The sequence below is a fragment of the Eutrema salsugineum genome, unplaced genomic scaffold (genome assembly GCF_000478725.1).
Source record: "Eutrema salsugineum unplaced genomic scaffold, Eutsalg1_0 scaffold_6, whole genome shotgun sequence".
Classification (NCBI taxonomy): Eukaryota; Viridiplantae; Streptophyta; class Magnoliopsida; order Brassicales; family Brassicaceae; genus Eutrema; species Eutrema salsugineum.
Window position 1 is genome coordinate 3,671,992 of NW_006256547.1, and position 23,964 is coordinate 3,695,955.

General features: G+C 36.0%; 5 protein-coding genes and 1 non-coding gene across 7 annotated transcripts; 2 read left to right on the forward strand and 4 right to left on the reverse strand.

Annotated features, from left to right (window-relative positions):
- Window positions 1–614: 614 nt before the first annotated feature.
- On the reverse strand, window positions 615–4,033 carry LOC18011929 (indole-3-pyruvate monooxygenase YUCCA6). The gene is made up of 4 exons (XM_006394755.2): window positions 2,925–4,033; window positions 1,683–1,931; window positions 1,477–1,599; window positions 615–1,283 (listed from the first exon to the last, which is right to left on the reverse strand). The coding sequence occupies exons 1-4, from the start codon at window positions 3,627–3,629 to the stop codon at window positions 1,086–1,088; spliced, it is 1,275 nt and encodes a 424-aa protein (XP_006394817.1). The 5' UTR covers window positions 3,630–4,033; the 3' UTR covers window positions 615–1,085.
- An 8,964-nt stretch (window positions 4,034–12,997) lies between these two features.
- On the reverse strand, window positions 12,998–13,070 carry TRNAF-GAA. The gene has a single exon. It is a non-coding gene; the product is annotated as a tRNA-Phe (tRNA).
- A 704-nt stretch (window positions 13,071–13,774) lies between these two features.
- Window positions 13,775–16,137, forward strand: LOC18011930 (pentatricopeptide repeat-containing protein At5g25630). Its single transcript, XM_024151226.1, has 3 exons — window positions 13,775–13,986; window positions 14,265–15,146; window positions 15,222–16,137. The coding sequence occupies exons 1-3, from the start codon at window positions 13,921–13,923 to the stop codon at window positions 15,990–15,992; spliced, it is 1,719 nt and encodes a 572-aa protein (XP_024006994.1). The 5' UTR covers window positions 13,775–13,920; the 3' UTR covers window positions 15,993–16,137.
- Window positions 16,116–18,131, reverse strand: LOC18011810 (rhomboid-like protein 11, chloroplastic). 2 transcript variants are annotated; one of them, XM_006394758.2, is made up of 7 exons: window positions 17,819–18,131; window positions 17,481–17,608; window positions 17,251–17,336; window positions 17,108–17,148; window positions 16,853–17,019; window positions 16,692–16,754; window positions 16,116–16,511 (listed from the first exon to the last, which is right to left on the reverse strand). In XM_006394758.2, exons 1-7 carry the CDS (start codon window positions 18,114–18,116, stop codon window positions 16,332–16,334), a joined length of 963 nt encoding a protein of 320 aa, XP_006394820.2. In that variant the 5' UTR covers window positions 18,117–18,131; the 3' UTR covers window positions 16,116–16,331. The 2 variants fall into 2 exon arrangements, with proteins under 2 accessions (XP_006394820.2, XP_006394819.2); XM_006394757.2 differs by having other exon boundaries at window positions 17,481–17,605; window positions 17,819–18,126.
- A 104-nt stretch (window positions 18,132–18,235) lies between these two features.
- LOC18011811 (eukaryotic translation initiation factor 3 subunit L) lies at window positions 18,236–20,819 on the forward strand. Its single transcript, XM_006394759.2, has 8 exons — window positions 18,236–18,692; window positions 18,905–19,063; window positions 19,167–19,498; window positions 19,599–19,938; window positions 20,020–20,168; window positions 20,253–20,346; window positions 20,432–20,503; window positions 20,608–20,819. Exons 1-8 carry the CDS (start codon window positions 18,333–18,335, stop codon window positions 20,650–20,652), a joined length of 1,551 nt encoding a protein of 516 aa, XP_006394821.1. The 5' UTR covers window positions 18,236–18,332; the 3' UTR covers window positions 20,653–20,819.
- Window positions 20,820–21,238: 419 nt separating this feature from the next.
- LOC18012101 (eukaryotic translation initiation factor 3 subunit L) lies at window positions 21,239–23,871 on the reverse strand. The gene is made up of 8 exons (XM_006394760.2): window positions 23,425–23,871; window positions 23,043–23,201; window positions 22,608–22,939; window positions 22,178–22,517; window positions 21,949–22,097; window positions 21,771–21,864; window positions 21,612–21,683; window positions 21,239–21,527 (listed from the first exon to the last, which is right to left on the reverse strand). Exons 1-8 carry the CDS (start codon window positions 23,803–23,805, stop codon window positions 21,483–21,485), a joined length of 1,572 nt encoding a protein of 523 aa, XP_006394822.1. The 5' UTR covers window positions 23,806–23,871; the 3' UTR covers window positions 21,239–21,482.
- Window positions 23,872–23,964: the final 93 nt, after the last annotated feature.

Genomic DNA, 23,964 nt, shown 5'->3' on the forward strand with positions numbered 1-23,964 from the left:
AAAAGCTTATAATATTGTGGTTGAGTTACTACGAGATTGTTGGTACCAATTCAGATTCTATACTGGTGCTCTATGTAAAAGCAGTTGAAATATACTTGAAAAAATAACAAAAGAAAAAGCTGATATTAAAATAAAGATGATACGCCTAGTTAGTTCCTTTCGACCAATATACAATTTCGTTTACATGCAACAATTTTTTTACCATTTTTCAAGGAATTTCAGAGATCCTATTAATACAGCCAAGATAACAAATCCATGATGGAAACTGAACCGAACGATCTATCTGACATGGGATCTAGGATAGATTCATATCTTAGCTTGTTTAATTCAAAAATATGACAAGAAATCATGTGGAGGCCGTACATCTAGCAATAATTGGGAAAAAAAGGGGTCAGCAGAATTATAAATGTGCAGGTCTTAATTTCTGACGAATGTACAAGCAGTGGTCCAGATTTATATAATACTTCTACTAGGGAATGAAATCATTTCGACAACGAAATATCATTGACACACTCATTGGACACAATTTCTAAGGTATTATTTTATTTTGATTTTTTTGGGTAACAATTTAATTACTCTTAATTATGTCCGTTAAAAAAAAGCAAGAGTTTTAGTTAAACAAATACTCCATTATGTATATAACAAAAAAAAAAAATCACCACAATACTCTGCCAAAAAATTGAACCAGAAACAAAGAGCAAAAAAAACTAAGGAAAACTAAAGAAAAAAGAAAAGGAAAAAAGAAAAGAAAATTAGAAACATAGAAAGAAGGTATAGAAAGATTTACAAAGTGGGTTATAAGCATGCAAAGAGAGAGGGTCCCCTCCTCTCCTTTGGGCAGATGATCATCAATTCCCACCACAATCACTCTCACTAAGTTTCCTTTTCATTCTTTCTTTTCCCCAATTTGCATTGCAGCTGGAGATAAGTCTTAATTTACATCACTCCCTAATTCTCCTTTGACACCAAAACCATCCTTTTTTTTTCGATCGCTACCCGCCTTCAAGTTATGTTTTTCTTTTTCAACCGTCTAGTCTACTAGTAGGTTTGATCAGATTTTCTTCACGTAGAACACTTCTATATGTCTATAGGCTATTAGGCTTGATCATATTTTCTTGACATGAACACTTGTATATGTCTTGAGCTATTCTCTTTGCATCCATCGATGCTCCAAATATTCCACGTTTTGTGAATCCGACCGCATATAGCCCACATTCCCCTCTCCATCCCTCCGGGAACTCTTGCACTGGAAATCCATCTTTCTTACTAAACATTTTATTCTCCTGCAAAATTAAGCGTTCCAGTTTAATATAACTCCTAATATATACATATATATATATATAATTATATATCTTTTTTTTTAAACCTTACATATTTATTTTCTTAGGAAAGAGGAAATTTTATAAGATTCTAATATTTTTTGTAAAAAGAACGTGAACAAAGATAAATATAACTATATTATCATTATTGACTAACCTTTAGCCAAGAGGGTACGTTGCTTTTGTAGCCAGTTGCCAATATCATGGCGTCAAATCTCTCCGTTTTTCCGTCATCGAACTCAACTTCATGCCGTTTTAACCTTCGTATCCCGGAACACACCTTTTACGATTAATAAATATATCACAATCAGTAAACTGTTTATATGGCACATATCATATTTGATTAAGATATATATACGGTACCTTGATGTCTCCGGTTTTGATCTTGGCAAGTGTCCCCACGTCGAGAACAGGAGTTTTTCCTGTGAGATTTTTGAGCTCTAATGGGCCTAACCGGGGCCGGTTAAGACCTAGCAGGGTGGTATCACCGAGGATGAACCGGGAAACAACCAAGAGGAAACGGTCAACAAGCCGGATGGGCAGCCATTTGAGTAACAACATGGACAGCCCAAAAGTCGAAGTACCCAACATCTCTCGTGGTAGGACGTGCACCTTCACGTTCAAAAGATAAATAAAACATAATTAGCAAATACTACATTTATATAATTCGAATGAGAAAAGTAGAAAATCATACTTTTAAAATTTTCTTTAATAAAAAAATTATTGAGGGACTTTTTTTGTGAGAATGTTTGCGCGTGCTCGTGATAATCCCAATAAAGTTATGTTCTGATAGTTTTTATTCTGTAAAAATATTATAAAAATAGTATTTTTTTTTAAAAGAATAGTATATTCATATCAAAGAAATTAGGTAAACCTCTTTATTCATTAAAAAAAACATACAGTATTTAACAAATTGTTGGAACTTGAAGTCACCACTAGCCTAAAAGACAGAATAAATCTTAAACTAGGATGATACCAGCCTTTGTATTTTCCCGTATATTTTAAATTTTCTATCAGATTAATCGAAAGCAAAAATGAATATTATCAAACTGAAAAGGAAAGGACGTATATTATTTTTCAAAGTTTTATTGTAAGAAACAAACAAATTAAATAGGAAAAAAGGTTGCAAAAATTCGTTTTCTGAAATCATCAGCTAATAAATCGAGGACACAATAATCAGCTAGTTTGTATAATTGCCATCTTAATGAAAAGAGTACAATGAAATAGATATATTTGCACTTAGTATTAGTAATAATAAAATTTACATGAAAACGCATATAATCCTACAAATTGTATAATTTTTTTTTTTTTGAAAAGGGTTTTAAAACTAAAAGTTTGTTACGAAGTAGGTAATATCTTTTCAATAAATAAAGTAGGTAATATCTTCAGTTTATTGAAAGGTTAAGTAATACCCTAAGATCATCGTGAATAACCAAAAAAATGTTAATGTGATTTTGTTATTAGCAAAGAAAAACTCTCCAAAACATGAAAGAGCCAAAATATCGAAAACGCATGAGAAAAAGTTAATTTAATCTCCACACTTACTTTTCTCATAAAACAAAGAAATAAAGAAGAGAACCAAAAAAAAAAGAGAGAGAGACTCACAGCGTCTCTGACAACGAGAGAAGGCTGAGCACCGAAATTGCAGAGATCCAAACAAACCTCCATGCCGGAGTTTCCACATCCGACGACCAAAACCCTTTTTCCGGCGAAATCTCCGCCGGTCTTATAATGACTCGTGTGCTTAACTATCCCTGTGGCCTCAAACTTGTCCATCCCCTCAAACCTAGGGACCACCGGCTCCGCATTCTCCCCCGTCGCGGCCACCAACCACCGGCAAACATACTCCGTCGTGCCTTCCTCTCCGACGCTCGTCACGCGCCACATCCCGAGGTTCTCGTCAAACTCAGCCGACTCAACCGTCTGACCAAACTCCGGCCTTATGTCGAACCTCCGAGCATAGTCCTCGAGGTACTCGATGAACTGCTGTTTTGTCGGATAAGTAGGGAAATCGGCGGGGAAGGGTATAAGTGGAAGTTCACAGAACTGCTTAGGAAGGTGGAGATGGAGTCGGTCGTAAGTCTTGAGCTGCCATAGTGAAGCTATGCAGTTTGATCTCTCGAGTAGCACAGAAGTTATACCTCTCTCCTTCAGACAAGCCGCCGTCGCTAGTCCCGACGGTCCGGCGCCAACAATCACCGGTCCGGTGACGACGCAGATGCGACGTGGTGACGTCATCATCTTAGCGGAGGACGACAAGTAGTCATGTGCTAGTTTACCTTCAATCTCTCTCATCCAACAGAAATCCATCAAGAAAGCTAAACCAAGAATCGCTTCTCTCTCTCTTTTCTCTTGCTTTTATAGATATAGGGCCTGGCCTGCCTTTGGTGTGTATTTGTAATGTGTATAACTAATTATAAGTACGTATTCTTATGCAAATACGAGAAGGGTTTGTAGAATAGGTGTAGTGGTGGTGGTGACAGTAATTAAGAGCAAAGGACAATTTGACATTTATGGTGTGGAGGAGTATGTAGGGGAAAGAAATAGAGGGATGGTAAAAAAAAAAGAATATTCTGTTAAAATATATTTTAACTAATATTCTCCGATATATCGGAATCAAAGATGTTAGGGTTTGGATTGAAACTTGCTGAAAAAGAGGGAGAGAGATAGAGATAGAGATAGAGATATAGATAGAGATAGAGAGAGATCTTATCCAAATGAGAAGAATGAGTAAAGAGAGTGAGAGTTAATCGTTGATTTGTGTTTTGATGAGAGTGGAAACCGGAGGCTGATCAGAAAACTACGGGTCTCTTAAATCGCCATTCAAACTTATAGGGTGGGAGAGAGAGAGAGAGATATATAATTTGTTAGTTGTGATGTGACTATCTCTCATATGTGTGTATATATACGTGCTTAAATATGTTTAAATAGAAGGAGATTATATATTTAATAATGGAGTTCTCTTCTTCTTCTTTTTTTTCCCCTTTTTTTGGATTGCCCACCTGTGAGATTTTTGTTTTTCCACTACACTTTTTGACTCACCTCATGTAAATCTCAAAGGTTGATGTAAGTAATCTTTTGATTGTCTTATGATCACTCAGTGTCTCCACAAATAATATGAGTTTGATCTATTTTTTTGTCTATTACATCATTTCATTATAGATGCCATAAACAACGTCGGTTAACCCTATGGCTCTAAGTTTAAATTTTTTAAGAAAATATAGTCCACAACCACAACATATAAAATAAACGGACTCATATATCTTAAAGTTAACTTTGAAGATTAAGGGAGCATAATAACTGAAATATATATATATATATATATGAAGAGATGTGTTCACGTAAAAAAAAAAAAAAAACTGAAATAGTTATATGAACATGCACTCCCATGAATACAAAGACGATAACAAATTAAACTTTGTTAAATATCTACCAACTATTGCATTAAAAAAATATAATGTCTTCAAAAGCAGATTTTTTTTTTTAATAAATCGCACACTTATCACAGAAATCAAAGACTATTTGATAAATAAAATCTCTAAAGAGAAAAATAAAATGTTATTGAAGAAAATCAAGCAACTTACAATATTTAAATCATATAGGTAATATTAGAATTATGTTTTAACCTCTTTTGTTTATTATGTCAAAATATATTCATTAATAATTAAGAAGTTCCACGTTGATTTTCTGATTAATTCTTATAAGGCGAGTGTAACCATCGAAATAATTCACTCATTAAATTTTAATAAATCGTGTCATCATCATTTCATCTAATCGAAAATATTTCTAATACAAATTGAGACTAGAGAAAAGCAAAATTTACAAGCTTTTTACCAATATACCATCATTACTTAGTTTATTATGCATAATTTTTTTAAATTTTATTACTATTTCCATGATTAATGATCATCTTCTAAAGTATCATAAACTCATAATGCAATTTCTCTATGTATAAACTATATAGTGGTAGATAAACTGGTGGTTACTTAGTATTGAGGAAGTGTCGTACCTCGTCAGCTATACATATCGTAGATTTCGTAACTTTGTACTTCGTATTGTTTTTTTCCCCTTAAATGGTGCCATTTTATACAATTCTTTTTCCCGCTCCCACTAATCATGTCATTGCCAAGCTTTTATTGGGTGTGTATGGACAATATTATAACATTTTATTTTAGATTATATGCCAAGGGAGTTTTTCGCTTTCTTTTTTAAAGCTATTATAGAAATAATTATCAATTTAAGGTGGTTGATGAGTGATTAATCATGAGTAACAGTATTAGAAACTTTGGCTTTGATTAGAAACACTATATATAGCACGACGTATGTGATTTATAATGTAAAAATATCAATTCAAAATATAAATAATTAAATAGAGGCATCTTTTAAATAGTTTACCCATGAATTGTAGAAAGTAATCTAATAGTTTATCATATTTTAAAGGATTTACAAAAACTAGATGAAAAGGATTTATATCCAAAGTAAATAACGACATTTTGTGTATATATGACTAATTTTGTTTTTCAGATGAATGCTCTATTTTTATTTTTGGAATAATTAAAATCTCCACTAAAATGAATAAATGGTTATTTTTTGTTATCTGACTTATCTATAATTTTATTATTAAAATAACTTGAAGATCCTTATAATAATCAGTGGAAATTGTAATTATTCCCAAAATGCAAAACCAACGGAAAATCTTGATATGTCAGGAAATTAATTCTGCGGACAAAAGAAAATATATTCCAGTATCAAACGCTCTAACAAAAGAAAACACACAGGCGAGCGTGAGTAGGTGATAAAACATAATTAAACAACAAATTACGTCCAAACATAAACCAAGTGAACGCTCATTCAAAACCAAGAAAAAAAACACATAATTACCACCAAGTGAACACCAAATATTAGATATATTGCTTAGAGAAGAAAATTATTCGTCCAATTTATTGACGAAAGGAGAGACGAGCCGACACCCGTTATACATCGACAACCAGTGCCATGCCTAGCCTTAGAGACCTAAGGCAAATTATAAAATTTATCATTATTTTATTTTGTTTATTTTGAAACTTTATTTATAGTTGATATATTGTTAATATAATTATAATTTTTATCAAACAAAATGTAATTTTAAATATCATAACACATTTTTTCAAGTTGTCTATATATATATATATATATCTTTCTATTATACATAACAAATAAAATCAAGTATTTTACATATTTTGATAAAGTTATAAAAAATGTGGCTTTTAAAACTAAAAATAAATTTGGTGGCCTAAGGCAAATGCCTTTTTTTATACTTATAAGCACGACTCTGTCGACAACCCAAATCTCACAGCTTAAACTGAGCAAGAAACCAAGTTCGATCAAACCAACTAAGAAAACATTTTCCTCTTACTACTTCAGAACTTTAGTCGCAATCCACGATTGATCTTCTGCATCTAGAAAAAGGGGTCATCGGGAAAGGTCTAGAACGAACACAAAAAGATTGAAAAAGGGTAACCAACACAACTGAAAAATAAAATGGACCAAAAACCAATAGTTTAACTGGTAAATATCTCAGGCAGCTTAGAAGTCGTTGGTTCAAATTGCTTTTGAGACAAAAATAATATTACATGTTGTGGTTTCGGGCTTGTGAGGATTACGAGTTTCGGTCCTGTGAGGATTACGAGTTTCGGCCAAAAATCTTCTTGATAATCCAAAAAAAAAAAATGAAATAGAAAGAATTGAGAACTTGTGAAGCTTTACAAAAGAAAAAATATAAATTAAAGAAACCCCAAACTTTTTTGACATGGAAACACCAAATTAGAAATGAGATATCTACAGATACAAACGTTTCCCGTTTTTATCAACAAAGAATTCAAGTGAAAATTTTGTAGAGCTAAATAACAACACATCCATCAATCATGAGATTGTGTTTCATTGCATAATTAAATAAGGTAAACCAAATTCTTATATTGCATACCAACTAAATGGTTAATATTCTTAAAAAAAACTAAATTGTTAGTTAAAAAAAATCCAAACTAAATTCTCATCACAGTTCTAACCTTTTTTGGTATGCCCTTTTGCAACATAAATGGATTTTTTTTTTCTCTTTTTGGCTTTACGATATACTCCCTCGGTTTCATAATACTGAACATAGATTAAGAAGTAATAAATACTCAATTATTTTCTGTTTTATTTTTTTGATTAGTTTACTTTTACAACTAATTTATTATTTTTATTAATATTACTTTCTCTTTTCCACCGATAAAGAATGGAAACATGCATTAATTACAAACAAACATGGCATTAATTATATACAGGAAATCAAATATTGTAAAACAAGAAATAAAACTCATAAAATCAACTATTATAAAATAGAGAGTATATATTTTGCAAAAGTTTCGTCATTTCGGACGTCACAATGTGAGATAGAGAGATTTGATTGGATGGGGGATACGAGTGGAGTAAAGATCCTAAACCAGACAAAAATACATACACCTAACCCATTTTGTTTAATTGACCACTTCGGGCGTAAACGTAATTAAATAACATCACCTAGTTGAATATAATAAGTAGTAACCTACCCTACCATGTACCTTGTACATGTGTTTAATTACTATAAATATACTACGCTAATATTTACATAATGGGCGAGATTAAATCTATAATACTTTCTTGTTTGCTCAGTCCTATATATGCAGTACTTTTTGAATAAATTTAGTGAACTAGTTAATAAAATGAACTAGTATTTATATTTAAGTTCTAGAGTATTTAAGTTCTTACGAAAAAAATGGCATATCCTAAAATGTTTTTATTAAGCAAAAATTCTAGTGGTTCGTGATACTGCCGTCATTGTATGATTATGTGGATTCAAGTTTGCATATTACATGTTGAAAAAAAAATATTAGAAAGGAATTTGATATAAAGTAGTGCAATATAAGCTAACAGAAGAACAATAAATAATTTAACAAGCTGATATCTGAAAAGGCTATGGGAACTGACTTTAAGTGTGAGATCAATAAAAAGTATAAAGGCGACTCGTTAGTAGGCTTTGTAGTGCCTATAATGTAGCCTAGGCGTTAGGATTGTCTTTACGCGTTAGTTTAAACCGTCTTCTTTTAAAATTTACTCATCCAAACAGATTGTCATAAAACTATATACTAAAGTGACGCTATTGTATAACTTTATTAGCCCTAGAAAATAGGAAACAAACAATAATCTAACACTTTTAAGAGGGTCTCGCAATTGGTTCTAAGATAGTGGAAATGTGGAATAAAACAATGAATTGGTAAAACGAGAATCGTTCCGTCAAATTTGACAAACACATGCAGAATTCTTTTCTTTTTCACATGATCGATATTCTACGGAATTGGTTGTCACGTTACCAAAACTTCTTCTACCATGTTCGTATGACTAGTGTATTTATATGGGTAATCGAGCAAAGCGGACCATTCATGTATATTACCAATCAAAATCTCTGTTTAACCAAATAAAACTCAAGGAAAGAAGGAATATGAGGATCCATGTCCGCAAATGAAAAAAAGACGATCTTTGATCATGCCGTTGATGGCAGTTTAGAGACGAATTAAGGTTATAGAGGAGGAAGTGAAAATACGAGCATTTCGTTTCTTCCACACTAGATAAATGATGGTTTGCAAGATAAAGTGTTATAACGATGGAGGCCGGTGAACGAGCCTTTGTGTTGATCTGAGATCGAACCTTCATTCTAACACAAACACAAACAAAAAATTAAACATTTTAATTGTTCTTAACTATCTGCATTTTATTTATGTACAATATGTGGTAGAAACTCGAAAACGCTAATGGCAGCGATCACTACATAAACAATTGACAAGACTTTTCATCGCTGAAAGTTTATCTCCTTACTCAACACATGTAGAGAGCTTTGAAACATATTCATTAGAGAACTTGACATTTGTTCATAGCAAAAAAACTTGACATTTGTTGCAACCCATTCGAATATGTTGTCATCGTCGTTGGGGATAATATAAATATGGAAATCGGAGTCATGCCATTTATTGTAAATGCAACACGCTTCTTAATAACCAATAATCTCTAGTTAAGTGAATTAAAGTTTTTTGTTTGTTTGTCAATAACATGCATTGTAGAGATTTAAATTTGGATAAAGACAACATTTTCACAAACAAATAGTCTGCATGCCCTTATTATAAGCTAAACAAAAAAATGTTAATAAAAATACAAATACAATTAAGAGATATCCATCCGTAATCCGAAACCCACTCAGATCCACTTATCTAATAATTTCCCTTTTTTTCCCTTTTATTCTTCTTTTCCGCTCACGAGACATTCGTGGGGAAGAATGACTTCTGGTTTTTTAAAACAATATTCAAAGGGAATTTCACACTGGCCGGTTCATTTGCTTTACATAAAAATATGATAAAGGAAAGGAAAACAAAGTGATGAATAATTAATCGTGCTAAGTTTTTTAATAGCAATGGGGTAGCTAATAATTACCCAATCTGCGTAATGATTATAAGTTTAAGTGGGGTTGTGAGAAAGCAAAGGTTGTTAACTAAAAACTTAATCTTAATCAGGGTAAGTTTGTATAAATATGTGTGTACGATCTTTTAATCAAATACACACAAACATACAGCCATCAGAATACATGATTTCGTATTAGATTCATTTTTTTTTAAAATAAACTTGTAAATATCATTAGGAGTGAAAGTTGGGGGTGTTACAATTAAGTAGAACAGCCTATAATCTTGTTACCTTGGCAATTAAGAGAAAAAAAAACAATAAAATTTTCGCAATAGTCCCTTTTGCGATAAACGGAAGTATTTTATTTCATTTGGTTGCAAAAAAGGACGAAAGACAAATCCAATTGAATCGGCCTCTCTCAGCCGAGCGTGTAAGCGACCATGGCATCTAAGCCGCCAATTCGAACAGTGCTTGTACAATTACTGCGGTGGGGTTTCCTTTATTACTTCCAGCCTGAAGTTAATGACAAGTTTAGTCGAAAGATGCTCAGAATCTTTGAAAGGGCAAATACATAATATTATTATTTTATAAATGATATATTTATGCATTTACAAGAAAATCAAAGCTCATTAGCAAACGACAAATTAACAGGAAATGCACCAGTAAAAATCTACGATGACAAACCAAAATCTTAACCAATTAGAATTTTTAATCCTCCCAACTTTTGTATTTATAGAAATTTTTGAACATTTAAAAAATAAAAACAAATAAAAGGATCTAGTTCTACATATTTAAAAAATAAAAACAAAGACAGATTAATTTGGTAAAAAATTCTAGATATATGAGCAAAGACAATCACTTTTAGGCTTTATGTTCCATCAGGTATCATGCAAGCACATAATGCTGAATCTATTATATAAAGACATGCCTTTTTAGGAAAACAAAACAAACTTAATTTTTTTTAAAAAAAAAAACTAGGTAAAAAAAACATTTTAACTATAATATATGTTGGCATATATTTAAGTCATTTTTTGTTTTTTGTTTTGTGTGTGTGTGTGTTATAGCCACCAACACTATAAATCTAAACTAAAGTATCTACAACTATATACACTGCAACTATATCGGGCCTTGAAGTTCTCGAAGGGGTCACAAGAGTTTGATCATGATTATCCGGAACTTAACATTTGTGAAAAAGGGGGTTGTAATACCACCCCTGCTAATACAAAAGTTTACCTTATAACCGAGTCAATTGTAGGATCATCAAACTAGCAAATCAGATTGGCTAAAACTACCTTGAATAAATATTTAGGTTTCACGTGCGTATCATCGTCTTTTGTTCAGAAAGAAGTGACAAACCTGACAATAGTCTCTTTCTTGGTCAACTCCTCGATCGTCCTCTAAGTGCGCTTCGCAAGGTTATATGCACTGTTTAGTAGTTTATGGCTACAGGATGTCTTTTTTCTGGTCTCCTAGTTTTGAGTTTTTTAAGGATTTTTTTTCAATTTTATTTTACAATTCTACAAGAATATCAGAAGCCCTAAATTTGAGTTCTTCTTTTGAGAAACTCTTTGTTCATAGAAACCATTTTTTAAATATTTTCTTTAGTTAGAACATAAAAAAATCACACAATCTCTATGCAATTTTTAGGTATGGTTTTGAATAATTACATCTGGAACAAAAAATGGCAAGATATGATATGTTGTTATACGGTGTAAAATAAAAGAACATGACATATTTTGTTTACAAAATGGTCATTGACCTAAGATCAAGAATATACAAGCACGACGTTACGTAAATTATCAAATCAAACATTAATTGGACTATAATTTGATTGGAACCATTAGCATAAATAGTTCATAGTAGAAGATGATGTGTCAAAAGTCCTTCGTCTGCATGTACGACTATATATACATCCACGTCCTTAAACATAGTCAGCGTCTTGTCAAATGGAAAATAGTATATAGTGAAGAGTGATGTCAAATGGTTATAATAATATTGGAAAAAAAGAACTTTAATAGATGAATGTTACATATTGGTATTTTTGCATTATATGAAATATTGGAGCGTCGTATTGGGGGTTTAAGAGCTCACCTATCCTACTCCTTGCCAAATGTAGTCAGTAGTCCCCTTATGATTAGACGGATTACTATTATGTCTTATTATTATTTTTGTTTTAATCAAAACCAATTATGTATCGTTAAGTGGGTGACTACTAGATCACACTCATCCTCCATTTGGAAACTTTTTCTAAACGTTTTTCTGCATTTTCCTAATTGTTTTTAATATATTTGAATCTTTAAACGGTGATAAGCATTAGCTCTACTTTGATGGAAATGGAATCAATTAAATAGAATGCAAATATTGCAAGTTCTTAACCCTGTATTTGCATCCTTCTCTAAATGTTTTAAATGTTTAAACACTGAAAAGAAATACTGTAACATGCTCGTTAAAGATTTGATGGTCATGGTTCTACGCTTCTACTCTAAATGAATTGATAATTAGTGTGTTGATCTATATATAGTTAAACCTCTATAAATTAATATTGTTGGGACTGTAATATTTTCTTAATTTATCGAGTTATTAATTTATCGATATAAAAATCAACTCAAAAAACTAATTTGATACTTAAGAAATGTATTAATTTATCGAAGTATTAATTTATCGAGTATTAATTTATAGAGGTTATACTATATTCCATATACACTTTACTTTTAATCCTATCATATATGTGGTGTGAGATTTCTAAAACCCATTCGATACCGAATTTCATCATAAAATCAATATTAAAACAAACAAACTCTTTGGATTTGATACCATATCAATCAATGATTCAATATTAATAAGTTTATATCTCAATATCAATTAGGAATGAATTTATATACCAGATTAGGTATCCATCACTGATGTTGCATTTCTAACATAGCCTTTAATGAATTTAATTAAAATTTAAAACGTAACTATATCGCATATATGTTCTTAAAACTTTATTTGTATGCATCTTTTTCTAAAAGTCTTAAAACGTTTTAAATGCCTAAACATTGAGAAGAATAATCCTCGATTAATGGATTTAAATGAATAAAATTTAATAATTGAAGGTTGAAGTTTAAACTTTGTTTTTAATAGACAAAGTGGTTTCGTTTCAACATTTAGCATACAAGCACGATGAACTCAACAATGTCGATATCAAATGTCAATTTGTCTGTCAAAAGAAAAAAAAAAAAAAAAAACAAGGATGCGGTGAGCGTGGATCGAACACGCGACCTTCAGATCTTCAGTCTGACGCTCTCCCAACTGAGCTATCCCCGCATGTTGAAACTATATTCATGTGTTAAATATATAGAAAGATTGATTCTGGGTGCATCTTGCGTGAAGATGAGTTTTGGTATTAATTCCAAGAACGTATTTAGCTATCCAAAAGAATGAGTGGAGTAGGTGATGAAACATTTTTTTATTATTTATTTGATGGCAATTTGACCGAAACAGACATAATAATAATATGTGTGATGGTATTGAATATTCAATGCTGCCTTACTACATGATCTTGAATATTCTTCAGTTAGAAGCTGAGAAAGTGAAACTTGTTGCTCGAGTTGCATTAGGAGACAATGCTGCACCTGCCTTACAAGATCACCCATCATATATGGTTTTGAAGGTAAATTAATACAGTATCTTACTGCTTTGAAATGGATTATAATTTGCCGTTTAACGCTTGTAGTGACCGACATCGTGACGTTATTATCTTCCTTTGAACGACGTGTTATCCAGCCAATCGGACGTCTTTCGCCGTATAAGTTTATTGGGCTGGGCCTTTGTAGACCCAAATCAGCAAAAAAAATAAAATGATAAGGCACTCCAGATTTAAACTTGAACCAAAATAATGAAATAATATGTGGACAGCAAACAAAAATTCTCATGTCTTGAGTTTCCTTATCTAGTTTCGTTGTCTTCCTTATCAGAATTAATAAATATAATATATATATATATATATATATTTTTTTTTTTTCCCCTTTATCTGCGCATTAAGACCTCTCTCTCTCTCCCATGAGAAGAAGTGAAAGACAGGTGGCGTTTCTTAGTTTCACTGGTTCTCTCTCGCAGAGCTTTTTTTTTCTTGAAACCTTAAATTACAAAGTATTCGTTTCTTTCCCGACAAAACATGGGAGATTTCGAGGAGAAGAAAGCTCTTATTATGTCTGATGCAGAAAGATCCACGCAGACTAAGGTAACAACTATCTCAAGAAAATCTGCTATCGCTCCATTTTTAAACAATGACTCACTCACTATATCGAGTTTGATGAAATCTGGATATGCCATCGTCAGGTTAATCTGAGTTTTTGTCTAATTTTTGAACTCTTGATTGTCTCTCCGGCTAAACTTTTGGACGACTTTACTGTTAATGATTTTTCGAAATGCAAGTTACTGTTTCGAGTTGTTAGAGCTATGTCCCTAAAGTCCCACCTTTTGGTGAGCAAAAAGGCTTGCTTTAAACTCTTCTTGCAGACTACAGTTAACAAAGGAGGAGAGTATCGCTGCAAGTCATGCGGTGAAGGAAGCAGTTGCAGGACAGTGAGGTCAAAAACGAAGCTGATGAACATTCTGATCGAGCGAGGACGGCCTCACGAGGCCCAAACCGTTTTCAAAACATTTGCAGAGACAGGACACAGGCCCTCCTTGATTACTTACACAACTCTCCTAGCTGCCTTGACGGTCCAGAGGCAGTACGGTTCCATAAGCAATATAGTCTCTGAGGCGGAACAGAGCGGGACGAAACCTGACTCCATCTTCTTCAACGCGGTCATCAACGCTTTCTCTGAGTCCGGTAACATAGAAGACGCGGTTCAAGCTCTGTTGAGAATGAAAGAACTTGGTCTAAATCCCACCACGAGCACATACAACACTTTGATCAAAGGGTACGGGATTGCAGGCCGGCCCGAGAGATCATCCGAGCTGATGGATCTTATGTTGGAGGAGAACAACAACTATGTTAGACCGAATATAAGGACGTTCAATGTGCTGGTGCAAGCGTGGTGCAAGAAGAAGAAGGTGGAGGAGGCGTGGAAAGTGGTGCGTAAGATGGAAGAGTGTGGAGTCGAGCCGGACACAGTGACGTATAACACAATCGCAACTTGTTATGTGCAGAAAGGGGAGACCGAGAGAGCTGAGAGAGAGGTGGTCGAGAAGATGGTTATGAAGGAGAAGGCTAAACCGAACGGAAGAACCTGTGGGATAGTGGTGGGAGGGTATTGCAGAGAAGGGAGAGTGAGAGATGGTTTGAGGTTTGTGAGGAGGATGAAGGAAATGAGAGTTGAAGCAAATCTTGTGGTTTTCAATTCCTTGATCAAAGGCTTTGTTGAGATCATGGACCGCGATGGCATCCATGAGGTAAACCAACACTCTATTCTCGTTATTGTAGTTTGGGGTTTAGCTTGAATTGGTTATAAAAAAATGAAAATGCAGGTTCTTGCCTTGATGAAGGAGTGTAAGGTGAAAGCAGATGTAATCACGTACAGCACTGTGATGAACGCTTGGAGCTCTGCTGGATACATGGAGAAAGCTGCACAAGTGTTTGAAGAAATGGTCAAAGCAGGAGTCAAACCAGACGCTCACGCTTACAGCATTTTGGCCAAAGGGTACGTTAGGGCTAAAGAGCCAAAGAAAGCTGAGGAGCTTCTTGAGACGATGGTTGAATGCAGGCCCAATGTTGTGATCTTCACCACGGTGATCAGTGGGTGGTGTAGCACTGGAAATATGGAGGATGCGATGAGGGTTTTAACCAAGATGTGCGAGTTCGGGGTCTCACCAAATATAAAGACGTTTGAGACGTTGATGTGGGGCTACCTGGAAGTGAAGCAGCCATGGAAAGCAGAAGAGGTTTTGCAGATGATGAGAGGATTCGGTGTGAAGCCTGAGAATTCCACCTTCAGGCTGTTAGCAGAAGCTTGGCGTGTCGCGGGACTTACTGACGAGTCGAACAAAGCAATCAACGTATTGAAGTGTAAAGACATAGATATCGAGAGGTTAGAGAAGCTTTACCAGAAACAGTCCTCCGGGAGTTTTAGTCTGTTGCAGATTCCAGTCGGGAAACGGGAGCTTCCAACTGCAAAGGCCATGAATCTTTCTGCTTGCAAACTTGGAGCTCGAGTGCCAATTATATGCCAGAAGCAGTCCCAAGCCCAGTTTGGGATCAGAGGACAGTTTGTGCATTCTTGTACAGTGTTCTTGAACTGAAAGGACAGAACTGGCTTTGGCTGAAGCCAGAAATCTTATTTTCCTACTCTTCTGTTCAAATTTCAGTGTCAAAACAGTGTGAACTCACTTATATGTACATTACAACAGAATGGTCGTATAAATCTATTGTACAGATTCTGTTTCAGAGCGTAACATAAAAAAAACTAGCGGTAGACTTCTGTTTCAAAAGAATTAGTAGTACTCGAAGAAACTCGGTTTAGAGCCTGTTCTTCAGTTTTACAAGGATTTGTCACTCTTATCAATCGTTACATCAGTGCGTTCACTGGAAAACTATTATGTACCTTACAAGAGCCGATTATACCGATTGTGTCCTCACTTTTAGGGGGATTTTTTATCTTCTTGATCCACAGGTTCCGAGGGAAATCTGCTGAGAAGCCAAACTAAGACAGCACCAACAAGAGCACCCGAGAGATGGGCAATGTGATTAACAGTCTGCAAAGAATGGCCACCATATATAGTTCCTGATAATCCAGCTGAAGCCTGAGCTGCTTCCAAAACCTATAATAATCAATGAGCTAATAATATTACCGTCCCCTGAATTCTATCACCACTTGTCAAATTCTAAGACATTTTCTTCCATATATTGTATGATATTAAAGACATATAATAACCATAAGAAACTGGGAATGCAAGCAGGAATAACAGTTATAACCATACTAAAATTTGAACGATTCTTACCCTCTCAACAACGAACTGACCCAATATTAGAACTTCAAGGATTTTCCTCCAATCCCAAGACATCTACAATATCAGTTTTGAAAGAAGTTGAAATAAATACAAAATGTAGCTGGTTGATTTACAAGGACCTGGAACAAGTTGAGAAGAGAAACTTTTAGTACCTTGACAAGGACACTGATAGCAAATAACCCAAAAACAGCCCCTGAGGCTCCAACAGAAACTACATTTCTCGGTAAAACTAACCAAGACACCAGGTTAGCTCCAACACCAGTGAACAAGTAGGACAGCCACAAACCAAAATTTCCTTCTTCTTCTTCAACGAGCTTTCCTGTTAACCACAGAACGAGTCCCATTGCCCATTAGCTCTGAATTGATAAACTATTTAGTTCAACTATGCGAAAATCTTCAACCCTCACCAAAGATGTACAGGAAAAAAAGATTGCTCGAGAGATGGTTCCTAGAATATATATACAAAAAAAAAAGAACAACCAGGAAGGTCAGCAACCGCAAGAGAAAAAACATCAGATGAAAGAAAACAAAGAACGCATAGAGCTCTCACCAGTTAGCATGACAGAATGTTGCAGTCACAAACTGGTACCACACCGGAAAATTGTGATACAAATACAGAGACTTGATGCTTCGAACCTATTGAATAAAGAATGTAAACCTACGCTTCTTTTCAAAACATCATTTTTAACTCGTTCTAATAACCGGGTCAATCCAAAGAGGAGATTTTTAAGAGATCAAATCCAGAAACTGCTACGGTATTGTAAACCACATGTTCAATACCTGAAAGAAGTGATCTGCCACAAAAATGCCAATATTGATAAGTATGATCCAAAAGATGCCATTGGCTCGCTTTTGTGGTTTCCGTTTGTCTTGTGGTTTACCCAGCTCAAACTGTGGCGTAATGTCTTCTGAACAAGACGTCAACAGTAACTTTAGTTACTTAATAGACGAGAGGATTGTATGGATAAAGTCGAACCATTATTGGAAAAATATCACAATTCTAGCATCAGTATATGATTTCATTGAACATTAGCACTATTAGCACAATTAGCACAATATTCATCTCGAGATATCAAAAATCCAAGCTTTGAAATTTCAGAACTATTAACCGATCTCACCTGATTGGCTGAACCTGCAAGCAATACGAGATTTTACGACGGTGGGAGGACGAAAAAGGGTGGCTTTTGTTGAATTGAGCTCTAAAGCTGAGGAGAGGGGAAAGTTGTTGGTAGGTGGTTTCGGCGACGAAGCTGCACGGCGGCGATGTGAGGAAGTTAAAGGCGGGAATCCGAAACGAATAGAAAATTGTGGGAGAGAGAGACGGTGAAGGTGAAGTTGGGACATTTGGAAAAATGGCGTTGATGGAGTTTGCTGCTCAGCTAATTTACAGTCGTTGACCTTTTTCAACTTCTTCATTTTAATTAACAAGGCCGAATACACTCCGAACCGGAAACCCAATTAAGCTAAAGTTGGGTCAAGTCAACAATCCGACCCGGAAATGATTCCGGTTATTCATCAGTAAACCCTAGCTTAGCTTGTTACCCTTCTCTCTCTCTCTCTTCTCATCTTCTTCCCCTTTTCCTTCTTCTGAAACCGCACAGTTCTTCAGGGAGCGAGGAAGATTCTGCAACCATGGCGAGCAACTACGAGTTCGACGATGCTCAGCGGCAGGACAGCCAGGACACTGCTTACGACCCGAACTTTGTACCGGATTCCGTGAAATCGTTTGTGGTTCACATGTACAGACACATTAGGGAGAAGAACGTCTACGAGATCCACCAGATGTGTGAGACATCGTTCCAGACCTTGTCTGAACGGCTTTTCAAGGACACGCCTTGGCCTTGTGTGGAAGCCATTGCTCCTTATGTAGACAATGATCATGTTTTCTGCCTCCTCTACCGCGAGATGTGGTTCCGACACTTGTATGCGAGGTTGTCGCCTACGCTCAAGCAGAGGATTGATTCTTATGATAACTATTGCAGCTTATTTCAGGTGTGTTTCCACTCGAATTTATCTGTTTTTCAATGGGATTGATTTGCTTCAGTTATCACATATACTGTTCGGGTCATGGATTGAGGTCAAATTAAGATGCTTTAGATAGAATAAGCTTTTGTATGGAAGTTATCGTTGGGTTCAATGTTGAATGTTGATCTCTTTTTGCTCCGATTGCGATGCATTTTGAGTGAGTTTCTGGTTTGTTCTAGGTGGTGTTGCACGGTGTAGTAAATATGCAGTTACCGAACCAGTGGTTGTGGGATATGGTGGATGAGTTTGTCTATCAGTTCCAAAGTTTCTGTCAATACAGAGCCAAGATGAAGAACAAAACTGAGCAGGAGATAGCATTGCTGAAACAGAATGATAAGGTATATTCTTTCGTTGTATGTTCTCGTTAGCTACGGTCATCTGATTCTTCTGTTTGTCATAATGATTAGCGTCATCTGACTGATATCCACATAACTATCTCAGGCGTGGAATGTGTATGGGGTGCTCAACTTCTTGCAAGCACTAGTGGAAAAGTCTACCATCATCCAAATTCTGGAGCAAGAGAAGGAAGGACTTGAGCAATTCACTGCCACCGACGGGTACGATTACAGTGGTGGAAGCAACGTGTTGAAGGTCCTAGGTTACTTCAGTATGGTCGGTCTGTTGCGTGTTCACTGCCTCCTGGGTGATTACCATACTGGTCTGAAATGGTTGCAGCCCATTGACATCAGCCAGCAAGGTGTTTACACCAGTGTCATAGGATGCCATATCGCAACTATATATCACTATGGATTTGCCAGCCTTATGTTGCGAAGGTATACCCTCACTTTTATCTGACAACGTCTTAGCCATTTAGGGGACTGGGAATCTTTTCTTCAGAGAGGAAGTTTCTCACGCTGTGATAACTTTTTATAGGTATGTAGATGCCGTTCGTGAGTTCAACAAGATTCTCCTCTACATTTACAAGACAAAGCAGTACCACCAAAAATCAGCGCAGTATGAGCAAATACTGAAGAAGAATGAGCAGATGTATGCATTACTCGCGGTCTGCCTCTCGCTCTGCCCTCAAACAAAACTTGTTGATGAGTCTGTCAACTCTCAATTGCGAGAGAAGTATGGTGAAAAGATGATGAGGATGCAGAGATACGATGATGAGGCATTTGGTATTTATGATGAGCTCTTCTCTTATGCATGCCCCAAGTTTATCACCCCTTCGGCTCCGAGTTTTGAGGAACCTCTAGTCAACTACAACCAGGTACTACGGTTTATCAGTTACACAATTATGAGGACTTGCGTGTTTCAACACTTCTTAACATTCTCGGCTCTGGCACCTCAGGATGCATACAGGCTTCAGTTGAAGATGTTCCTCTATGAATTAAAACAGCAGCAGCTTTTGTCGGGAGTGCGGACATTCCTGAAAGTCTACTCTTCCATTTCTCTTGCTAAACTCGCAAACTTCATGGAAGTTGATGAACCCACTCTAAGGTGAGGAACCATTTGCAGATAGCTTTTACCTAAAAGTCTCTCAGCAGTGTAATTTATCTTTGACTTGTACTAATTCAATGGCAGGACCATATTGCTGACATACAAGCACAAGACTCATTCAGTTGATTCTGATGGAAAGATCATCTCCAATGCAGACATTGACTTCTACATCAACAATGTATGATTTTCCTACTTTTTCCATATCTTAATTCCATTGGTGCTCTCATGCTTTGGAAGTAACTTTAAAGCTGGTGAAATCGCAGGATATGATCTACGTTGTGGAATCAAAACCTGCAAAACGTTATGGTGATTTTTTCTTGCGGCAGATTGCCAAGGTTTGCTAACTGAATCTAAGATGGGTTAACACAAACGCATGCTTTTCAGACATGATAAGAGTCCCACCTTTTTTTGTTTTTTTTTGTTTTTTGGTGTTGTGCAGCTTGAAGGTGTGATAAACGACATGGATCGCATCAAGCTGGAATGAAGATTTTTGTCTGTGTTATCTTCAACTCTCTGCTCAGTTGATATGTTTTTTTTTTTGCTTTTGTTTAACCATAAATTTATTGGAACCACTTTTTGAGAAACTCGCTTCATCAAGTCAAATGCTGTAACATTGTGTTTTCATCTTTTCAATTCAGGAAATAAATCCTACTCTTTTTGGTGTAATCATCTATGTTATGAAATTTTTTCATAACCTGTAGTATCCCTTTAGTGTGGTTGAAGGCTCGATTTTATGTATTGCCTCCATCTCTGCTCTTCCAACTTCAATTCATTTCTTGGATACTTTGTGCCCAAGCATAATCTCATTGTTCACTATACAACTAGAGCAAAGAATGTAAAGATGGCAAATGGGCACTCATGAGATGTAGACAATATGTGATTTTTAAAGATGGATTCATAGTCTTACTAAACATAGATGACATGTGTTCTTGAAATATGAAAGAATTTAATCTTTATATAGTTCAAATCAGAATCATCAAAGTTATCAAAAAGTTGGTACTCTGTACTCCAAGCAGGAAAAAAAAAAAAAAGAATAAGTTGTAATCGCTGAAGCCATTATATCAAAAGGCAAAGAAAGTTTAAATTATCTTTGGCATAGAAAATTTGGACACAATTCGAAAGGAGGCTCGAGATCCTAGTAAGCGAGGAATTTTTTTTAATAATCTTTTGGATATTCTACAGTTACCACTATATGGAAAAAACTGAACATCTCTCTTAAAATCGACGATTACACCACAAACGAGTGGATCTATTTCCCGAACTGAAAAGATGAGAAAAATTCTACACCACTTGACTAAAGGTACACTCAATTCCTCATTCCAGCTTGATGCGGTCCACGTCGTTTATCACACCTTCAAGCTACACAATGAGACAAAAACAGTTGGATTATCATCTCTGCAAGTATGCGAGCCTGTGCAAACATCTTAGATTCAGTTTGCATACCTTGGCAATCTGCCTCAAGAAGAAATCGCCATAACGTTTTGCAGGCTTTGATTCCACAACGTAGATCATGTCCTGCAGTTTCACCAGCTTTGAAGTTACTTCTAAAGCATCAGAGAATATCTATGGAAAAGGAGAAAACGAAAAGTCGGAAAGGCATACATTGTTAATGTAGAAATCAATGTCTGCATTGGAAGTGATCTTTCCATCAGAATCAACTGAATGTGTCTTGTGCTTGTATGTCAGCAATATGGTCCTGCCATTGAATTAGTACAAGTCAAAGATAAAGTACAGTGCTAAGAGACTTTTAGGTAAAAGCTATCTGCAAATGGTTCCTCACCTTAGAGTGGGTTCATCAACTTCCATGTAGTTTGCGAGCTTAGCAAGAGAAATGGAAGAGTAGACTTTCAGGAATGTCCGCACTCCCGACAAAAGCTGCTGCTGTTTTAATTCATAGAGGAACATCTTCAACTGAAGCCTGTATGCATCCTGAGATGCCAGAGCCGGGAATGTTAAAACTGTTGAAACACGCAAGTCCTCATAATTGTGTAACTGATAAACCGTAGTACCTGGTTGTAGTTGACCAGAGGTTCCTCAAAACTCGGAGCCGAAGGGGTGATAAACTTGGGGCATGCATAAGAGAAGAGCTCATCATAAATACCAAATGCTTCATCGTCGTATCTCTGCATCCTCATCATCTTTTCACCATACTTCTCTCGCAATTGAGAGTTGACAGACTCATCAACAAGCTTTGCTTGAGGGCAGAGCGAGAGGCAAACGGCAAGTAATGCATACATCTGCTCATTCTTCTTCAGTATTTGCTCATACTGCGATGATTTTTGGTGGTACTGCTTTGTCTTGTAAATGTAGAGGAGAATCTTGTTGAACTCACGAACGGCATCTACATACCTATCAAAAGTTATCACAGCGTGAGAAACTTCCTCTCTGAAGGAAAGATTCCCAGTCCCCTAAATGGCTAAGATAAAAGTGAGGTTGTACCTTCGCAACATAAGGTTGGCAAATCCATAGTGATATATAGTTGCGATATGGCATCCTATGACACTGGTGTAAACACCTTGCTGGCTGATGTCAATGGGCTGCAACCATTTCAGACCAGTATGGTAATCACCCAGGAGGCAGTGAACACGCAACAGACCGACCATACTGAAGTAACCTAGGACCTTCAACACGTTGCTTCCACCACTGTAATCGTACCCGTCGGTGGCAGTGAATTGCTCAAGTCCTTCCTTCTCTTGCTCCAGAATTTGGATGATGGTAGACTTTTCCACTAGTGCTTGCAAGAAGTTGAGCACCCCATACACATTCCACGCCTGAGACAGTTATGTGGATATCAGTCAGATGACGCTAATCATTATGACAAACAGAAGAATCAGATGACCGTAGCTAGCGAGAACATACAACGAAAGAATATACCTTATCATTCTGTTTCAGCAATGCTATCTCCTGCTCAGTTTTGTTCTTCATCTTGGCTCTGTATTGACAGAAACTTTGGAACTGATAGACAAACTCATCCACCATATCCCACAACCACTGGTTCGGTAACTGCATATTGACTACACCGTGCAACACCACCTAGAACAAACCAGAAACTCACTCAAAATGCATCGCAATCGGAGCAAAAAGAGATTAACTTTCGACCCTGAACCCAGCGATAACTTCCCATAAAACTAGAACAAAAGCTTATTCTATCTAAAGCATCTTAATTCCACCTCAATCCATGACCAGAACAGTATATGTGACTAACTGAAGCAAATCAATCCCATTGAAAAACAGATAAATTTGAGTGGAAACGCACCTGAAACAAGCTGCAATAGTTATCATAAGAATCAATCCTCTGCTTGAGCGTAGGCGACAACCTCGCGTACAAGTGTCGGAACCACATCTCGCGGTAGAGAAGGCAGAAAACATGATCATTGTCTACATAAGGAGCAATGGCTTCCACACAAGGCCAAGGCGTGTCCTTGAAAAGCCGTTCAGACAAAGTCTGGAACGATGTCTCACACATCTGATGGATCTCGTAGACGTTCTTCTCCCTAATGTGTCTATACATGTGAACCACGAACGATTTCACGGAATCTGGTACAAAGTTTGGGTCGTAAGCAGTGTCCTGGCCGCTCTGCCGCTGAGAATCGTCGTAGTTCGCCGGAGCATCTTCGAAGTCGTAGTTGCTCGCCATCTTTGGAAAAAAACTGGTGAATTGCTGATGAACTGTGATTTGAGAAGAACGATAATGGGAAGAGGAGAAGTGAGACGGAAGGACAAGGAACAATAGCTAGGGTTAACACAAGATCCAGAACCGGGTTGGTTTGTTGTAATTATTTTTGGTTTTTGTTTG